This window comes from Aethalodelphis obliquidens, unplaced genomic scaffold (assembly GCF_003676395.1).
Source record: "Aethalodelphis obliquidens isolate GAN/ISIS:26980383/991018 unplaced genomic scaffold, ASM367639v1 scaffold1, whole genome shotgun sequence".
Classification (NCBI taxonomy): Eukaryota; Metazoa; Chordata; class Mammalia; order Artiodactyla; family Delphinidae; genus Aethalodelphis; species Aethalodelphis obliquidens.
The window spans coordinates 83,653,450-83,673,643 of NW_020837945.1; the positions used below are offsets into that span (position 1 = coordinate 83,653,450).

A 20,194-nucleotide genomic window follows, 5' to 3' on the forward strand; every position below is an offset into this window, starting at 1 on the left:
AAAAAAAAAAAAAAAAAAAAAAAAAAACCTAAGAAAATCTAAGCATAGATTTTATTTAATAATAATTTATTTTAATAATAAAAATAATGTATCAGTATTGGTTCATTAATTGTAACAAATGTACCATACTAACATAAGATGTTAATCATAGGGGAAATTGAGTGTGGTGTATATGGGAACTCTCTGTACTATTTTGCAATTTTTCTGTAAATCTAAAACTATTCTAAAAAATAAAATTTATATCTCAAGAACAGGTACTCTATGTCTAAAAGATTGAGTCTGTTACACTTAAGACACAGTGATGATCAAAACGACATCAGCAGTTAAACTGTTGTCCTTATAGCAGCCACCCTGTCTCTGTCTGAGGCTCTTCAAAGTGTTTTCTCCTAATACATTGCTATTGTGCTATCCTCTTAGTGCTGCTGTTTTGATTTTTCTCCCTCATTCACTTTCACCGCCCAGTCCAGGGAATTAAACAATCTCAGTAGCAAACAGCAAAATTTGATTCTTCAAATATTCATTGGGTACCCAGTTTGCCCTTTATTCTGGGAATTAACAATGAAAGTCACAGTCCCTGAATCAAAGTGCTGGCAGTTTGGTGGAAGACAAACATGTCCCCACTAAACGCTCCTTAGTCCAAGAGCAGATAGAATGGAAGGGAGTGTGAGGCACATAGAGGAGGCATTGGTCACCTCAGCCGGGGGAGGCCAGGGTGTTCATAGGAGAGGATGCCTAAATTTGGTCTGGAAGACTAGGTAGGGGTTTTCAGGGAACACAAAGTGGAGGGAGGGGACCTCAGCAGAAGGAACAGAGGTGCAAAGGCAGGCTGGAAACGAGTATTAGGGAAACTGGCGCAGCTGGAGGCTGGAGTGTGAAGGGTGGGTACTGGCAGGTGGGAGACTGGAGGGAGACCAGGGTCAAGTCCTGAAGAGCTCAGAGCTCCTGAATGAGGAGTCTGGACTTTATCCAGATGCAGCGGAGAGCCCCTGCAGGGCTTTTAAACAGGGAAGTTATATGATCATATTTAATTTTTGAAAGATAATTCTGATTGTGGTATGGAGAATGGATTTACAAGTAAAAAGAGGAAAGAGGGGAATGCAATGGTTAATCTTGCACTACCTCCCCCTCATCTGAGTTTAGGAATTTAGGGTCTCTTCTGACTGCCTCATTATTTCCAGAGTTCACCCTGGGGTCTCAAGAGAAAGCTGCAAAAGGGCAAAGGTGATCCAAGTCCTGTGTAGCCCGAGTGGCGAGTCACTGGGCTCTAGCATGTGACACTGACCTCACACCAGGGCTGTCCCCCACACAACACCAATTTGACAATCATTCACTGAGTCAGATTTCTTGATCTTTGAGCAGCAATTAACACCCATGTCTCAGTTTCCTTAAGCTCATCACTGGACCAGAAGGGCAGAGTAGTAGTGTCTTATAACCATCCCCCCAGAAATACATCACCCTGACATAAGGGAATTTGGCTTTTTTTGGGACTTGGACTCATAGCTGTGTAATCAGAACTTTTAGTCCACGGCACAACTGAGCTTCCTGAGGCCAGAGGCACATTCTCTGAAGTGACCTTTTAGACACAGACTCTGAGTAGGGGTCAGCAAACTACAGCCCATAGGCCAAAGCTGCTTGCTACCTATTTCTGTAAACCAAGTTTTATCAGAACACAGCTGCTCTCTTTCATTTATGTATTATCGATCATCTACGACTGCTTTTATGCTAAGACAGCCAAGTTCGGCAGATTCGACAGAGACCACCAGATGGTCTGCAAAGCCTGAAATATTTACTATTTGATCCTTTACAGAAAAATTGCCTTTACAGAAAAAAAATCAAATTTACTATTTGATCCTTTACAGAAAAATTACAGAAAAATTGCCTGGTCTAGATAAACACTTTGCAATAGAAATATAATGGAGGACTTCCCTGGTGGCGCAGTGGTTAAGAATCCGCCTGCCAATGCAGGGGACACGGGTTCGAGCCCTGGTCCGGGAAGATCCCACATGCCGTGGAGCAACTAAGCCCATGCGCCACAACTACTGAGCCTGTGCTTTAGAGCCCACGAGCCTCAACTACTGAGCCTGCGTGCCACAACTGCTGAAGCCTGCGCTCCTAGAGCCCATGCTCCACCACAAGAGAAGCCACCTCAATGAGAAGCCCATGCACCGCCAACGAAGAGTAGCCCCCGCTCGCCACAACTAGAGAAAGCCTGTGTGCAGCAACGAAGACGCAGCGCAGCCAAAAATAAATAAAGTAATTAATGAATTTTAAAAAAAGTAATGCAAACCACACATGTAATTTAACATTTTCTAGTAGCCGCATTTTAAAAAGTAAAAAACAAGTGAAATCAGTTTTTAATAATGTTTTCTTTAACCTTTGTGCAAAATATTATTTCAACATACAATCACTATTGTACAATTAATTGTATTTTAACGAGATATTTTATGTTCGTTTTTCAAGTAAGTCTTCAAAATCCAGCATGTATTTAAACTGACAGAGCAGCTCAATTCAGACTCGCCGCATTCCAGGTGCTCAGTAGCCACATGTGGCCAGTGGATACTGTATGGACAGTGCAGGTCTGCACTCAGACTCTCCAAAGAGTGAGACCAGCCCCAGATTTTGGTGCAGAGGTCAGCCTCAGCAGGGCCTTAGGCTATAAGGGAACAGTTGTTGCATAGTCAACACTCCAGTCCTAGGAATCTGCCCTTTCGTCAGAAGATGGCCCAGCATAGAAAAGACCTTACATTTTCCAGTTGCAAACTGTGGCAACCTCCCTCGGTGTGTGCTGAGCCTGTACTTTTGGAGTTCGGCATCCTCAGACCACCTTGCGTGGATTATGGTGGTTCAGCTTTTCTAATTTTGGGTCCCTTGTTTGGTGGTTAAAATCATCCACAAGGTGGATGTCAGACTCAGCATGATAAAGAGAAGGCTACCCACTTCCTTGACCCACCAGAGCTAGAGGGACGTCCTACTGGAAGAAACATATTCAACTGAATTCAGGCCTTGGGGAAACTCAGGTGAAACGGGTCTTGTTTCTTGTTCTCCTGAACCTCTCTCTGCCTTAGGGCATATAGTCAGTTATGAGAACATGTTTGAGTTTCATCTTTCCCCTGGTATTTCTTCAGTTTCTTTCTTTCCTACTTATATATAAAGAAGGGGTCTCACAGATTAAAATTTAAATGTGTATCCTTTTCATTACAGATCTTTGTGTTTCCCTTGATCCTGCTTCAGAATTTAACCACCTTTTCCCCCCAGAATACTTAGTCTTTTCTCTATCAGGGCCTTTATTCAGCGTACATTTCTTATTTTGAAATCCTCCTGTTTTATAAGTTGGTCTAATGCCGTTCATTCATGGCCTGTGGCATCCTTTTCTACCGTGAATGGATATGGCTTAGTGAACATTTACCCACTCAGCATATATTTACTGAGCACTACTGGGTGCTAGGCAGTGTTTCAGGCATTGGAGATAGAATGGTGAAAAAGATACAACTCCTGCCAATCAAGTGGGAGGTACAGACTCTTAGAAGCACAATTCTGTATGAGGCGAGATGTGCAATGACCTGCATATAGATGCCCAGAGAAGGGTCACCTGAGGGAGGAAATAGGGAGGCAGGGAAGAGGGGAAGATGGGAGAAAGGGAATGCCTCATGTCCTCAGGCTCAGTGCAGAGTGACCGGCTCATGAACTGCTTTTGTTCCCACAGGCCAAAGCCCAGAAAGTCCTGCAGAAGCTGGGTGATGTGCAGGAAATATTTCACAAGAGGCAAATGAGTCTGATGAAACTGGCAGCCAGACAGACTCGCCCAGTGCAACCCGTGGCCCCGCGTCCTGAGTTCTCCCCAAAATGGGTGTCACCAAAAATCCGCCAGCCCTCCACCTTGGGTAGGTTACTGGGGGAAAGAAGTTTTGTGGCTTTATGTTTCATCGATGCCCATGAGGGTTTAGATTATTGTTGCTTAAGATGCATAATGGTTACTGTTTTGACAGATATTATTTAAGATGTGGAATAGTACAGGCATTGAAGACTTATAAATTTAGGTAAAACTAAGTGCCTGTATGCCAGGAAAAGCTCACAGTCTAGTAGAAGAATAATATAAATGCACAAATAACATTAGCATAAAATAAACTCCATTAAGGACCTTTAAAAGGCCCATAAGATTCTACTAGCAATGGAGGGGTAAAATTGGTTCTTTGAAAAAAAAAGGAAAAAAAAGATGAGTCCTTACACCAATCCTACGTGGTCTTGATTACTATAGCTTACTAGTAAGCCTTGAGATCACGTAGTGTAAATTTTCCAACTTTGTACTTTTTCAAGATTGTTTTGGCTATTTTAGGTCCTTTTCATTTCCATATAAATTTTACAGTCACCTATCAGTTTCTGCTGGGATGAATATATAGATCACTGAATGAATATATAGATCAATTTATCTCAGCAATGTTGAGTCTTCCAATTCATGAACGTTATAACATTCCACTTATTTAGGTCTTCTTTAATTTCCCTCAACAATATAGTAGTTTTGAGTGTAAAGATCTTAGGCATTTCATGTTTTTAAAAAGCCCTATAATGAATTGAACTTACCATATATAACTATCAATAGGAATATATTTCTGTATAGAAATATAATCATATCATCTGTGAATAAGGACAGTTTTACTTCTGTTTCAATCTTTATGCTTTTTTTCCCCTTGCCTTATGATGATTGATGGCTGGGACTCTAGTACAATGTTGAATAGAAGTGGTAAGAGCAGACATCCATGTCTTTTCCCAACATGCAGGGAAAAAGTTTATTTTTCACCTTGAAGTACGATATTAGCTGTAAGTTTTTCACAGATGCCTTTTATAAGATTGAGGAAGTTCCCTTCTATTCCAGTTTGCTAGTTTTATCATGAATGATTATTGAATTTTTCAGATGCTCTATTTGGTGCATATATTGTGATGATCATATTTTTTTCTCCTTTATTGGTTTATATGGTGGATTACAATTATTTCTTTTTAAATGTTGAAACAATCATGCATTCCTGGGTAAACACTCTTGGGTATGATATATGTGTCATTTGTTGCCTCATGTATTTTATTAAGCACATATTCATAATTATTATGTCTTCTAGATACACTGGCCCTTTTATAATTAGGAAATATCTCTCCTTCCCTTCTTATCTTTAGTAAAAGTCCTTGTCTTGAAGTCTATTTTGTCAGATATTAATAGAGCCATTCCAGCTTTCTTATGCTTGGTGTTTGCATGATACACTTTTTCCATTCTTCTATTTCTGTCTATTTTTAAAGTATATTTCTTGTAGACAGCTATAGTTGGGTCTTGCCTTTTAGAAACATGTTAACCTCTGCTTTCTAATTGGAGTGTTTAGTCGATTTTACATACTATGTAATTATTGATATAGTTGGATTTAGAGCTACTATTTTGTTATTTGTTGTCTATTTGTCTCATATGTTTTTTATTCTTCTGATCTCTTTTCCTGGCTTCTTTTGGGGTAGCCAGTTTTTTAGTATTCCATTTTAATTCCTCTACTGGCTTTTTAACATACGTATATAACTTTTGCATTGTTTTTTCCCTAGGTGTTTCTTTTAGGGCTTACCATGTGCATCCTTAATTTCTCACAATCTACTTTGAGTTAATATTGTAGCACTTTATGTAAATACAGGAAATTTGCAAAAGTATAGTTCCATGTGCCCTTTAATCATCCTCTGTGCTATTATCCTAAATATTACATCTACATATGTTACATACCCCAATATTGTGTTATAATTTTTGCTCTAAACAGTCATATATCTTTTAGAGAAATTGGGAGAAAGGAAGAAAAAATGAAAAAAAATTATGTATGTAATTTTATATTTATAATTTTATATATATATAATTTTATCTTTACCATCCTGTTCACCATTTCTGGTGTTCTTTATTCCTTGTTGAATTACCATCATGTGTCTTGTCTCTTCAGGCTGAAAACCTCCCTTTGGCATTTCTTGTTTTGCAGGTCTGCAACAAATTCTTTCAGTTTTTATTTTTCTGAAAATTATGGGGTCTTTTGGTAACTCCCCATTTAGTACAGCTTACAGTCCCCTGTCTCCTACAACATATTAAACTTTTTAGAATTAAAAAGTTGATAACAGTTCAGTGAATTTCTTTCCTGAATTTTTCCACACACATGCGTACACATGCACAGACACACTTATGCACACATACCACAGAAACACACACTCACACACAGAGAGACATCCTTCTTGGATGTTTGGAAACAGGGCTCGGTTCTCCTGACCTCCCATCTAGTGCTCTTTCCCAAAACTAAATTATGCTCTTTTCGACGACTTTTGCTTCCCTCTTTATTATTATTTTTTTAATTTGAGTAAAATTGCTTTATGATGTTGTGTTAGTTTCTGCTGTACAATGAAGTGAATCAGCTATATGTATACCTATATAAAGGACATACGTTTGTTACAAGTAAACAAAGCAGGAATGATAGATTGTTTCTCAGCTTTTTGAACACAAGATTTCATAGTAGATAATGACCCTCCTAGGATCCACAGATCTTTGACATGTCTGAACAGGTATTGTTGACCTTGGTCAGGCAACTAGCTCATTTTGTATAACAATCCTGCACTTTTGTTTTGGAGATTAACCACCAAGTGTGGATTCTAGCTGATCGCTAACAGGATTTTCAAATACATTTGTCTGATTTTTAGCAACTGAGTCTGTGCCAAGATAGACTATTATATTTCACAGTGTAAGGAACATGGTCAGAGCTGCTTAGAGACGGGAGCTGGAATCTCAGCTCTGACTCTTGGTAGCCAGATGTCTTGCGTACAACATTCAACCTCTCTGAAGTACATAAGGAGCATGAAAAAATTCTTTTGTGGCTATAATAATAGCTAAAATATACTGAGTGCTTACCACGATCTAAACACTGTGCATACTAACTCATTAAGGCCTCAGAACAACCCCATACTGTAGGCTTTCTCATTATTCCCCATATACATATGAAGAGGCTAAGGCTCTTTGATAACGTATGCTTCATGTGTGGAAGAGCAAAACTTGAGCGCTGGCAGCATGGCTCCCACGTCCCTGCCTTTAACTTCACCGCTGTACTTAGCGTTAAGGGAAGGTGCTTCTCAGTCATGGGTGTTGCCAATTAGTGTACGCATTTCCAGCTTCCCATTGTTATGCCTGGAATTACTCAGGTTACAGAGATCCTGTAGAGAATGAGGAGCCCAATGGATTGTCCACTGTTATAAAATAGCTTCAGTGGTCACATAACCTGGGGCAGCAAACAGTGCTTCACTACAGATTTCAACATAACATGTATGGGAAACCCACAGAAAGCCCAAGCTGCTTCCAGTTGTCTCACAGAACTTGAGGCTTGGGAGGGGCCTCTGGAGGCAAGACAGTCAACCTCCAACAAGTCTACCACAGATAAGCATCAGGGTGCTATTGGTGGCATTAGCTGGATGACATTTTGGCCATAGCACCCAGAAATGCTCGTATCCTGTCCTGGATTAATCACAAGTATCCCATGAGTTTCCCAAAGAAACTGTATATACAAGGGTGGTGATGGTGACAAGAATTCAAGTTACCACTTACTTATTAGCCTTGTAGCCATCACCCCCAATGCAGCCCTGTGGTAAAGCTTGGTTAGAAGCTTCAAGCATAACCAGGGCTTCTCCTACCCAAATCCCAATCTTACTGCCAAATGGCCATGGAGCTTGAAGAAGGGTATCTCTCAGGTGTCTGAGAGCCCTGTGGGAAGGAGAGGAGGGAGGGAGAATGATTGAGAGGAGAGAGCAAGAGCAAGGCTGTCCAATTTCCTCTAGACTCAGCTGATTCTTCACACAGTCATCCTGTCCACTAAAAATACGTTTGCATCAGTTTGGGAATGCAACTGTTAGATCATCAGATTAGCAACGATTTCTGCCTAGGGCAGACATGGACATTCCCTTATATAATCACAGTGTGTTTAAATGGTAAGAGTTTAGTATTTTTCAAATTTTCTGTAATAATCACAAATTAATTACCTGTATAATGGAAAAAATACACTCAATAGAATGTGGTACCTAGAATTGAATCTTCTAATCCAAGAACATCAAGTACAATATTATACATTGCAGATGATTAATGCTAAATATCAGGGCATTAAAAGAATCCAAGAAGTCTGGAATAGTTAAGGAAGATTTCATGAAGAAAGTGACTTTTTAGCTGGGCCTTAAAATTGGGAATGATGGAAACTATCATTTTTACCACATTACATTTACTGATTTGTTGTGGTTTGATGTTTCCTGTGGTGTTGAGTGTGACTTTTTTCTCTTTGAATCAAATGCCTGGGATCAAGGACTCTTTCTTTTCTGCATCTCTCCTTCACCTCCAATTTCATCTACTACCTTGGAAATCACTGTAGCAGCTCAATGAAGCTTTGTTAATCAACTGCATCAACATGGTCCAAGTCAGGCTAAGTGCTCTGAGTTATTTATAAGCCAAATTAATGGCAGGTTTTCTTTGTCTCTCTAGCTCCTCATCAGAAAACATCTGAGGAATGTTATGTGGAGACGGATTTAAACTCTGTGGAAAAGGAAGATGATGAGACTAAATTTGAAGTCAAGGTATGATCACCTTTCCTTTACTGATAGAAATTTCTGACATGACATAAGATTGCTGCCATAATTATCAATAAACCAATAAATTGTGTTTTCTTATTTCATACCTACCATCACCTCCAGAAGATGTGCCCATAAAGGCACGTAGCACAGACTAGTGCTCCCAAGAGATGAGGTTTGTAGAATTTCACCCTTTCCTTTCTTCTTAATTGCAAATAGAAACCAAAAGCTCTTTGGTCATAATGTACATAATTGTTGGTAGATATTGTTTTATTGAAGGAAAAGTCATTTTATTCATTCCTATAATCTGACTTCATATTTAAAATTGGTAGAACAGTGTATGGTTTATATATAAAAAGAACATGACAGGGCTTCCCTGGTGGCGCAGTGGTTAAGAATCCACCTGCCAATGCAGGGGACACGGGTTCGAGCCCTGGTCCGGGAAGATCCCACATGCCGTGGAGCAGCTAAGCCCATGCGCCAAAACTACTGAGCCTGCGCTCTAGAGCCCACAAGCCACAACTACTGAAGCCCGCATGCCACAACTACTGAAGCCCGTGCACCTAGACCCTGTGCTCTGCAACAAGAGAAGCCACCACAATAAGAAGCCCACGCACCACAACGAAGAGTAGCCCCCACTCGCTGCAACTAGAGAAAGCCTGTGTGCAGCAACAAAGACCGAATGCAGCCAAAAATAAATAAATAAATAAATTTATCAAAAAAAAAAAAGACAAAATTACATACAGCTACACACACACATACACACACACACGTGCGCATATATAGCTGGTGAACTCTGAATAAGCATTGTGGATTGTGCCAAAGTCATTTTCATGCTTTTGATACTATACTCTAGTTGTGTGAGATGTTAACATTGAAGGAGGTTGGGGGGAGAGTACATGGGACTTCCCTGTACATTTCTTTGCAAACTCATGTGAATCTATATAATTATTTCAAAATAAAAGTGAAAAAAAAAGCACATAAGCTTTGGAATCTGGCAGACCTAGACTTAAGTGACATAACCTCTCTAAACCTCAGTTTCTCATCTGTAAAAATGGGAATAACAATAGCTACCTCCTGAAACTGTTTTGAGCATTAAGAGAAAATTTGAAAATGGCCAAGCACTATATAATCGTAAAGTAACATTATATTTAAAAACCCAAGCAAAATGAATTGTGAATATATGATGCTGCACAGCCACCCCAGAAGTGGTCCCTTTCCTCTGCCTCACTAAAAAATTAAATATCTGGGGCTTCCCTGGTGGCGCAGTGGTTGAGAGTCCGCCTGCCGATGCAGGGGACACGGGTTCGTGCCCCGGTCTGGGAGGATCCCACATGCCGCGGAGGGGCTGGGCCCGGGAGCCCTGGCCGCTGAGCCTGCGCGTCCGGAGCCTGTGCTCCGCAACAGGAGAGGCCACAGCAGTGAGAGGCCCGCATACTGCAAAAAAAAAAAAAAAAAAAAAAATTAAATATCTGGCTGACTGAATGGTTCTGAAACAGAAGCCAGTAGACCATGGGCTCAAATGGACTTCAGCAATAGTTCATATCCATCATCAGTTCCCAATGTGTCCAAATCTAGGCCCCCCACAGAGACTCCACTGACCATTAAGGAGTCAGGCAGAAAGCAAGTCTTAGGCTTTTCTTCCTGGAGGCAGAAACAATGTGGGAACTAGTTCCCAGCAGACTTTTCTTAGAGAGAGAAAGCTGCATTCTTCTGTCAGTTTGTTCAGTCATCCTTCTGTATTCTGGGCAGATAAGGACACTGTCATTGCTGTTTTGGAATCCCTCATGGTTGGAGTTATTGCATCACCATGTCTTCCAGAGTTAGGAAACAGTCTGCAATTTCATACAGTCTTGTAATTTTTTTTTTTTTTTTTGGTAGTGTTTTTGTCTGGTTTTGGTATTAGGGTAATAGTGGCTTCGTAGAATAACTTTGGGAGTGTTCCCTCCTCTTCAGCCTTTTGGAAAAGTTTGAGAAGGATCAGCATTAGTTCTTCTTTGTATGTTTGGTAGAATTGCCCAGTGAAGCCATCTGGTCCTGAACTTTTGTTTGCAGGGAGGTTTTTTTTTATTGTTTTGTTTTGCTTTTATTACAGATTCTATCTCACTTTTAGTGATCAGTCTGTTCAAATTATCTATTTCTTCTTGACTCAGTTTTGGTGGGCTGTATGTTTCTAGGAACTTCTCCATTTCTTCCAGGTTGTCCAATTGGCATATATTTGTTCATAGTATCATCCAGTCTTGATCAGTCATTTTTTGAAATGGGCAAATGTAACTAAAATTCACCTGACTTGACATTCATGAAGTCTGTGAAATCATTAAGTAATATAAAAAGGATTTAATTCACCTTCAAAACTGAGCATCACTCAACCATTTTCTGTATGCTGGTCTTCAAAGAATGTCATCTCTGAAGGTGAGGGCTGTGTCAAGTGCACCAGAGCCCAGATTTGGCACCTGAACGCATATGCCATTGCATTGACTCACAATGTGATTGGAACTCACTTCATATCTCTGTGACTTACTTTGCCCATCTTTAGACAACATATTTATGACCTGCACACTTCATAAAGATGCCGTGGGAGTTGTAAATATGTTAAGGTTCTCATATATAAGAATTAAAATTAGAGTAAATTATTTTAATAATTGTAAACAATACAATGAGTGCTATTGTTTTGTTTGTTGTAAAAGAAAAAAAGGAAATATTGTCAATAAACATAAAGCACCTTTCCTCAGGGAAGACCTCAAAAGTATTTAAGGCCAAAAGTTTCCATAAGCTACATTCATTATTTACTCCTGTGTTACCTACTTGTAAAAATAGACACTGCAGGAGCAGGGGTGGAGATAGAATCAGAGGCCAACAGGGTTGGAAAATGCTGAGTAGAATTCAAAAAGCCCTGACCACCAGATTTCTGGTTTCTTCCTTCTGCTGTGCTGTTTGTTTAATTCAGGCTCCAAGCCCATCCTGCTAAGATGCTCTCTCCCCCTGTGTTTGGGCAGATCACCAACAGCATAGGTACGGCTAAGCAGGCAGGAGTACATGCTACCATCATCCTTCTGTGCTTGTGTTGCTTTTTCCCTTACTGTTGCCTTGTTTGGGTATTTAATGAAGGGCTTTTCCCCCAAGAACATATATATTAACAGTCAAGGGAGAAAAGGAAGCAGGGTAGGAACAAAGGCTGCCACACTTCCTCATTTTGGAAAACAGTGGCTGGTCAGACTGCTGCTTCTAAAGCCCAGGGCTATGAGAAGAGTGAGCAGAATCCACAGTCGTGAAAAATATGAACAGGAAGAAAGGGGATTTGTGCACCAAATCCCCAAATCCTGGACTTAGAAATCAGTTTAGGGTCAGTAAATGCAATTAGTGTTTTCCAAGGTGGGTGGTATAACCAGGGAAATCATCATTCCAAAATATGTAAGAAAACTAGTAAGAAAAAAAGTAGGTTAGAAAAGAAGGTTTAGATTCATCTCTGCACGGTTCAAAAGAGGGACAAGGAGGTTGATTACCATCAAGAACAATCACTGCTGCTTGTGTTTTGTGGCCACTGTCCAAGGCAGATGACCAGGATAAGTAGGAGAACATGCATCTGACTCTCGGTGACAATTCTGACACCTTTTTGGCCTTAGGCCTGGAACTGAAAGATGAAATGAAGGCATAACCAGTCTAGGAGAGTGAATCATAACATTGTGATAAATGCCCCTCCTTGCCCTCAAGAGTAAATGCTCACAGGGGGAAAAAAAAACAAAAAAAAGCTATAAATCCAAACCATTCATGATTGCTGCTGGAGTCACCGATACTCACTACTGCAACTAAAATCATGATAAGGTCTTATCATCAGCAGAGAACTCATTCCCAAAAAAGGCGTTCCCTCTTCTCTGGCAGGAGAATCCTTGGTGTGCCAGTTCGCAGGAACTTGACAAGCTCAACTTGAGGAGGCGGCTGAGATTCTCGGGGCCATCTGGCAGCTGTGAGGGCTGCGCTTGGCTCACTGACACTGTCTGGGAAAGCCATGGTGGAGTCCTTCCCTGTGGCTCCTAGCAGTAGTGATGTGGCTACTTTCTGCCCTTCCCATCACCAGTTGGAAGCTAAAAGCATGACTCACCGGGGCTGCTTTCCCTGGGCTGCTCACGTCACGGCCTCTTTGGAGGTGGAAAGAAGCCAAAGGTTGATGAGGATTTCTTTTTCCTGCATGTCAACCCTCAGGAAAAAGGAAGAGCTACTGGCTGTGAGCACCAACGAACAGTGTTCGTTGGGCACCTATTAAAGTCGTTTAAAATAACGAGATCTTTTCATGCTTCTGAGCAAACAGGCTCCTTCATAAAAATTTTTTTAAAACAAAAAAAGTCAAGGCAGGAAGAGAACAGAGAGGTGAGGGAAGGGTTGCTAACACTGACTGAGGGCTAGACATTGTGCTGGGTGCTGTGTGTACCTGATTTCATCTCAAGTCCTCAATAACTTGTGAGGAAGGTGATGTCTCCTTTGTTTTATCTGTGATGCTGTTGAGGCTCTGAGGAGCTAAGTGAGTTTCCCCAAGTCTAACACAACTAGTAAATGATCCAACTGGAATCTGAAATTAGCAGTTTACTTAATCTAGCAGTTTCCTAATCTATCTAATTTAACCTGTCTACCGGATTACTTACTTAATCTACCTAACTAGCAGTTTACTTAGCCTTTCATCCCCTAAATTTCCTCTTCCGCAAAATGGAGTTAAATAAAGTAACCTCACAGGTGTCTGATTAAATGAGAAATATATGGAAAGCACCTAGCATGATGCCTGACATACAGAAGATTCTTAGTAATGTTAGTTTCCCATTTAATCCTGTGTTTACAGATAGAATGTTTTGTGTAAAAGATGAGAAGAAGCTGAAGGAAGGTTGGATTCAGGTCTTACATTAAATAGCTTCTCCTAATCTCGAATATGTATCTTTTTGCCAAATGATCAGAGCTCACGGCCAAATTTAGTTTTTTGCTTTCTCACTCTTCTGAATCCCAAAATCTTTCATTTACTTTTCTGTTTCTCACCAAGAGAACTATGTGAACCATAAGCACATTTCACTGTTCACTTTCTGTGATGTTTAAAGTCTGGTCATTCTTCGAGATTCAAAGAATCCACCAAATCTTGATCTCCTCAGCCAAGCTCTCTGAACAGTATCTAGAATGAAGATTCTCAAGGTTTCCTGTGTGCTACAACCCCGAGAAGCTTATTCATAATGCAGATTTTCAGGCTCCACCCACAGAGACACTGATTCAGGAGGTCTGGGTTAGGGTCCAGGAATATGACTTTTTTTTTAAATTTTATTTATTTATTTATTTTTGGCTGCGGTGGGTGTCCATGGCTGCACGCGGGCTTTCTCTAGTTGCAGTGAGCGGGGCTACTCTTTGTTGCGGTGCGCGGGCTTCTCCTTGCAGCGGCTTCTCATTGCAGAGCTAGGCGCGCAGGTTTCAGTAGTTGTGGCTCGCTGGCTCTAGAGCACAGGCTTAGTAGTTGTGGCGCACAGGCTTTGTTGCTCTGCAGCATGTGGGCTCTTCCCGGACCAGGGCTCAAACCCGTGTCCCCTGCATTGGCAGGCAGATTCTTAACCACTGCGCCACCAGGGAAGCCCCAGAATATGACTTTTTTAACTTATGCATTTGCTGACTAGAATGCAGGTGGTACAAGGGACTGCACTTTTGGTCACATTGGCCTAGAGGCTATATTCATAGGCAATTGGGATAAAGAAGAAATCATTAAGGTAGATATGGATCTCTTAGGCTAATACAGAGTCCAAAATGCAGGAGAGTGAGGATGTGACTAAATTACTGTATGAGAATGTATTTTTCACTGAGGGAACTACATGAGAAAAAAGAGAATAACAGTAAGACCACTGTTGGCTTTGCTCTCTCATCAGTAAAAAATGGACATGACTAAAATATTTGATGTATCCAATTTGGGTGGCTTATTCAGCTCAATTTAATATATATCAAAGCAATTGCTACGGGTCACATATGGGAAACAATTCTAACATGGGGCCTAAACTCAGGAAACTTACTAGTTTCATGGGGGAAACAACATATTTCCAATAATTTATAATATAAAGCGGAATGACCTACCGCTAGTAAAAGGAATATAATGTGTTAGAAGGCAGAAGAGGGAACAGTTCATAGCAAGTATGTCGGGGTGTTTTTTTCCAAAGGAGGTGGCATTTGAACTTAATTTTTTTTTTTTTTTTTTTTTGTCCAGTACACGGGCCTCTCATTGTTGTGGCCTCTCCCGTTGCAGAGCACAGGCTCCAGACGTGCAGGCTCAGCGGCCATGGCTCATGGGCCCAGCTGCTCCGTGGCATGTGGGATCTTCCTGGACCGGGGCACGAACCCATGTCCCCTGCATCGGCAGGCGGACTCTCAACCACTGTGCCACCAGGGAAGCCCTGAACTTAATTTTTTTAAGAGTGTTTTAAAAATTTTATTTATTTTTCTTTATTTTTTTTGGCTTTGTTGGGTCTTAGTCGCGGCATGGGGGCTCTTCATTGCCACGCGCGGACTTCTCTCTAGTTGTGTCACACGGGCTCCAAGGCACGTGGGCTCTGTAGTTGTGGCGCACGGGCTCTCTCACTGAGGCACATGAGCTCAGTACTTGTGGCATGCGGGCTTAGTTGCCCCGTGGCATGTGGGATCTTAATTCCCCAACCAGGGATCGAACCCACATCCCCTGCACTGGAAGGCAGATTCCTTACCACTGGACCGCCAGGGAAGTCCCTGAACTTAATTTTAAAGAATAAATACAACTTTGAAAGGTGGATAAGATAGAGAAGGGCATTCCTGGATGGGGAAGGACGTAAAGCCTCAGAAGTCTGAAGGGATCATAGGGTATTCCGGGAATAGTCCAAGAAAGCTGGGAAGGTAGACCAAAGACAGGTTGCTGAAGACTTTCGTTGAGGGTTGTTGCCAGCAAGGGCATTTGTTTATCAGTTTGACATTGGTACAGCAATGAAGAGTAAATTAGATGAAGAGAGGCAGGCTGACCAGCTGCCAGCAGTTGTCACAGTCCAGGTGAGACTTCAATGTTGAGAGCCTACTAATGGCAGTGGCAAAAAAGGAGATGGGCAGAGCTCATACCCATTAGGCCAGGTGTTCTCCCCAGTGCGTGGAATGCTCTAGACTATCAGAGAAAATTTGATGAATGAAGCAATAGATCAAGGCAGAGAAATAAGGGGATAGATTTAATAGGGAGGGAAAAGAAGATACTGAAAATACCTTCAAGGTTTCCATCTTGGAATCTTCATTGAATGAATTTGTTGCCCAGTATAGAGTACTCGGGGGAACAGTAGAAAGTGAGGACTTATGCAGGCTGAGTCCAGCATTTGTGGTCTCGTGGATCTATAACAGTAACCTACACACTCTCTTTCTGTTAGCTGGGCTATACTCCTCCCCACACCAGCAAGAGTCAACCAGTTGGCCTTGAGGTTATTTGGAAATTAACTAGGTTAGGGCACGTTTGCAAATCTAATAAAGCATTTTTCAAATTTGTGATTTTATTTATGAGTTAAGTAAGATTTACAGACATGTAAAAATTGTTACGTTAACATTTATGCATTAAAGTTAAAATCACATGAAATCAAACAGTCTGAGAAAATTCAGGATGTATGGACAACTTCTTTTCAATATCCTTGGGTTACTTATTTCCTCCCCATTTTCTTGGTTTGGGAATGGGAGAAAGGTATCTTGTGACACGTTTCTCACTTTCTGATAATTTTAACAGAAATACAGACTTGCATATCATTGGTAAAACACGTTGCAATGTTTGCAGTTTTTTAAGAAGACATTTCCCCCATAAACAAATACTATAAGTAATGTTTAGAGTATTAGTCCAGCCTATAAAAGCCAATTTAACCAGTAAGAACACTGAACTAATTACTAACAAGTCTAGCTGAGAAACTCAAGATCTTAGATAAAAGAGACCCTGGAAAAATTTTGTAAATTTTCCATCTGGGACCCATTTCCTTATCTTTCCCTAGTCGTTTCCCCTTTCCACAAAGCTTCAGGACCAGTTACGCCTGTCTCCTCAAGCCCCCCAAAGGGCTTCAGTCTATAAAATGTCCTAAAACCTTCCTCTTTCCTCGCCACCCCTTCCCTCCCTCTTGGAAGTCTCCTCCCAATGCAGCTAATCTGGACTAGAATTGGGAGAAATCTGAATGAGCTAGTTCACAGCAATGCAAGGCTGAGTGACTGACAGCCCCTTAACCCTCCTGCAAACACTTGCCATCTTTTAAAATGGACTGACTGCCCTATTATCTAAAGGAATCTTTAGGTAGTGGCTTCTTCAGGCAATGCCAGTGAAGCGTACGAAAAGATGTGCTGGAAAAAGGCCAACGAGAGGGAGCAAATAGGACAGACCAGCCGGGTAGGAATTCACTTGAAGGATAGATTCTCAAGGTGGTTCCTGTTCTTCAGAAGTCCTTCCTATTCTCCACATCAGAACCCACTGAACCTCAAAAATCGGGGGGTGGGGTGGGGTTTCCCCTTTCCCGGCAGTACCAGCAATGGAGAGGGGAGGCTACTCTTTCCCAAGGTTGATGTTTTTCACTCTGGGAAACAGAGTGTCTCTAAGGCCACCCTAGACTGAGGCTGGAGGTGACTGCCCTTTGGAGAGGTTTCCTTTCCTTCCTGCTCTCCTCCTCTAAGCCGTGCCATTTGGTAATTATTTAGTGATTCTTACTTGTCATACCTCTTTTACCTTCTCAGGTTTTCATAATTAATTTGCAATCCCAGAAAAGAGTTAATAACCTTAAACGCTTCTTTCAATGATCACTCTTCATGCCTGCCTTCACTGCCACCCTTTTTCTTCAGAATAAAAGGAACGTACAGGAGGAGGGAGTCTCCCACCTGATTGGCCTCCCAACAGAGTAGTTTATGGGTTGGTTCCCTTTTAAAGCAGTTGACTGAGAAAATCCCTTCTTTGGTGCCCTGGGGCATCCCCAAGTCAGGGTGACTGAAGGGAAACAGGATATGATTTCACAAGAAACTTAGTGCTCTGCTTTAAAATCACCTTACTGTACAATTCACTGAGGCTCATAAGGAAACCCTAACAAAGAAATAAAGCAGCAATTGGTGGGTTGGTCTGCGGTCAGTTTTCTCGGTCCATTGTTTGAATCAAAGGACCAATATTTGAAAAAAGCAGGCATTTATTTGAATATGCTCTCTTCCTCCTAGAACTTTCAGAAGCTTAATTTAAAATTTTCCCAAAAGTACTCTGGCTACAATTGAGCTTTCATCTCAAAATTGGAAGCAATAGCACTTATGTTGGCATTTTATATTATAAGCAGAGAAATGTTTCATAGCCAAATGAAACATCTCCCTCGTTTTACACAGAAGGAAATGGTTGCCCAGGGAGATTAAGTGACAGCCAACATCTCCCAGCTAGTGAGAAATATGGGGTCCAGTAGCAACTATCCAGCAATTACTGAAGGTCAGCATGTTGAGTGCTTTCCATAATTACCTATTTTAATCCCCACACAGTAGATATTAAAGAGCCAACCATAAATGTCATTTATTCTTTTCTTTGTGCTAAGCATTTTAATACATCATCTCTAATTACCACAAAAACCTTCTGATGTAGATGTAATACCCCTATTTTACTGACAGAGAACTAAGGTGCTACCCAAGGCCACTTCTTTAAAAGTAAGCCAGGGGGCTTCCCTGGTGGTGCAGTGGTTGAGAGTCCGCCTGCCGATGCAGGGGACACGGGTTCGTGCCCTGGTCCGGGAGGATCCCATATGCCGCGCGGAGCGGCTGGGCCCATGAGCCATGGCCGCTGAGCCTGCGCGTCCGGAGCCTGTGCTCCGCAACGGGAGAGGCCACAACAGTGAGAGGCCCGCGTACCACACAGAAAAAAAAGAAGCCAGGGATTCCCACCCAGATTTACCTGTCACACCTCAGTTTGCATTCTTTTCACTCTTTAAGAGGTTTTCAAATTACAGGTCACAATGGTGATAGTGAACTCAGTTTGGTGGGTTCACCAGCGTTTTAAAAAAATAAATAAACAGAAGGGAATGGGATAGAATTTAAAAACAGAATGTATCCCATCACAAAATCACACAAACATTTTTCAGTTATATGTACATCTGCTGTATATTTTTTCCCCAACACCAACAAACAATTAATTCTGTACTGTCTACTTGGAGATGGCATCAGATGCCAAACATTGAGGGCTCAGCCTTATAAGACTGCTCCCATGCCCCTTCAGAGACCATCTGCAAACCCACGTTGTCACCTGTGCTTCTGAGACACTGGCTGGCTGTAGGTGCTTCCTAATAGTTACCTCATTAACATAAACTCAAGTGTGGTTGAAAGGGGTTTGTTATAAATATCAAGACACTCTATCACAAGAAATTTAAAGGGTTTTAGGAGCTCTGTGCCAGAAACAGCATGAAGACCAAATATATATTTCATATTATAAATCACAGTATATGTGTATAAGTATTATTATGTAAACGTTTTTCCTGTGGGTTGTGGTCAGTTTTTAAAGCCACTGCACCGGAACTAATCCATCTAAACCTTAGCAAAACACTGGTATACAGTGCAGTTAACTGCCGGCTCTTATTAAAACAGTCCCCAGATCTGCTGTGGATCCTTCCCATACATTCTCAAAACCATGGGTGTTGTATTCCATCAAACTTGATTGACAGAGGACTCTCCCTCCACCCTGACACCAACTGTCTGACATGTGGCCACAAGAATATGGGTTGACATTACCAAGTCCATGCCTAAGCATTTCAGCAAGCCCATGAGGTCATCTCATGCATGACAAAGTCTATAAATTAGAGGGACGTTATCATTCTGCATAAAATGATAAAGCCCATACCTGCACCTTAAGTCAGTGTTATTTTTCCATCACTATACTAGGTTGTCAGGAAATAAGAGACTCTTCAATCCACCATACTAACAATAGATCAGTAGAGTTGGAAAGAGCACAATTCATTTCACAAGCATAAGCAAGTTTTACAGTGAGAGGGAGTTTTATTAGTAATGGTGGTTACTCTTTCTGACGGTATTGCATGTTGTGGATTCAAAGATGAATAAGGCTGGAGCTCAAAGTCCAGTGAGTGTTTCTGGCACAGTAACATCACAGAGGAGGAACTAGAAAGGGATGCAGTATAACATTAACTGCTATAGTAATTAGTTCAACATTACATAGAAAATGTGAAGAAAGAGCTTTGGTAGTGTAGTGAAAATACCTAGATTGGTTTGAATCCAGGGACTGGTATTTACTTCTGTATATTGACTGAAATGAAAAATATATTGTAGTCTCTGGTCAAATATAGTTAAGAGAGGGAACTAAAAATTTAGATTCTTATTGAAATGATATCCTATTTTAAAAGAAAAAATATGAACCTGAATGTAAGATTGCTCGTGTATTTTAGAGCTAAATTAACAAACTAGTATCCCAAATCCTCCTTTATTTGTTAGCCGGCTTTGTGGATATGATACCAGATTTGGGAAGACATCTATGGAAAGACAGAAAATCCATGGTTTTCTTTCATACACTGAACACTTTTAAATTGCTGTCTCTGTGGTCTGCATTGTGGATAATAAAACAGCCTTACCTTGACTGCTCTCTGTTAAT

The 20,194-nt window shown here is 41.1% G+C and overlaps 1 protein-coding gene across 1 annotated transcript in view; it reads left to right on the forward strand.

Annotated features, from left to right (window-relative positions):
- MCF2L2 (MCF.2 cell line derived transforming sequence-like 2) overlaps positions 1–20,194 on the forward strand; it is a 217,629-nt gene that overhangs the window by 111,547 nt on the left and 85,888 nt on the right. Inside the window, exons 13-14 of the mRNA XM_027122468.1 lie at positions 3,704–3,881; positions 8,510–8,601. Coding sequence (XP_026978269.1) covers positions 3,704–3,881; positions 8,510–8,601 — 270 coding nt within the window. The remainder of the gene's footprint in view (positions 1–3,703; positions 3,882–8,509; positions 8,602–20,194) is intronic.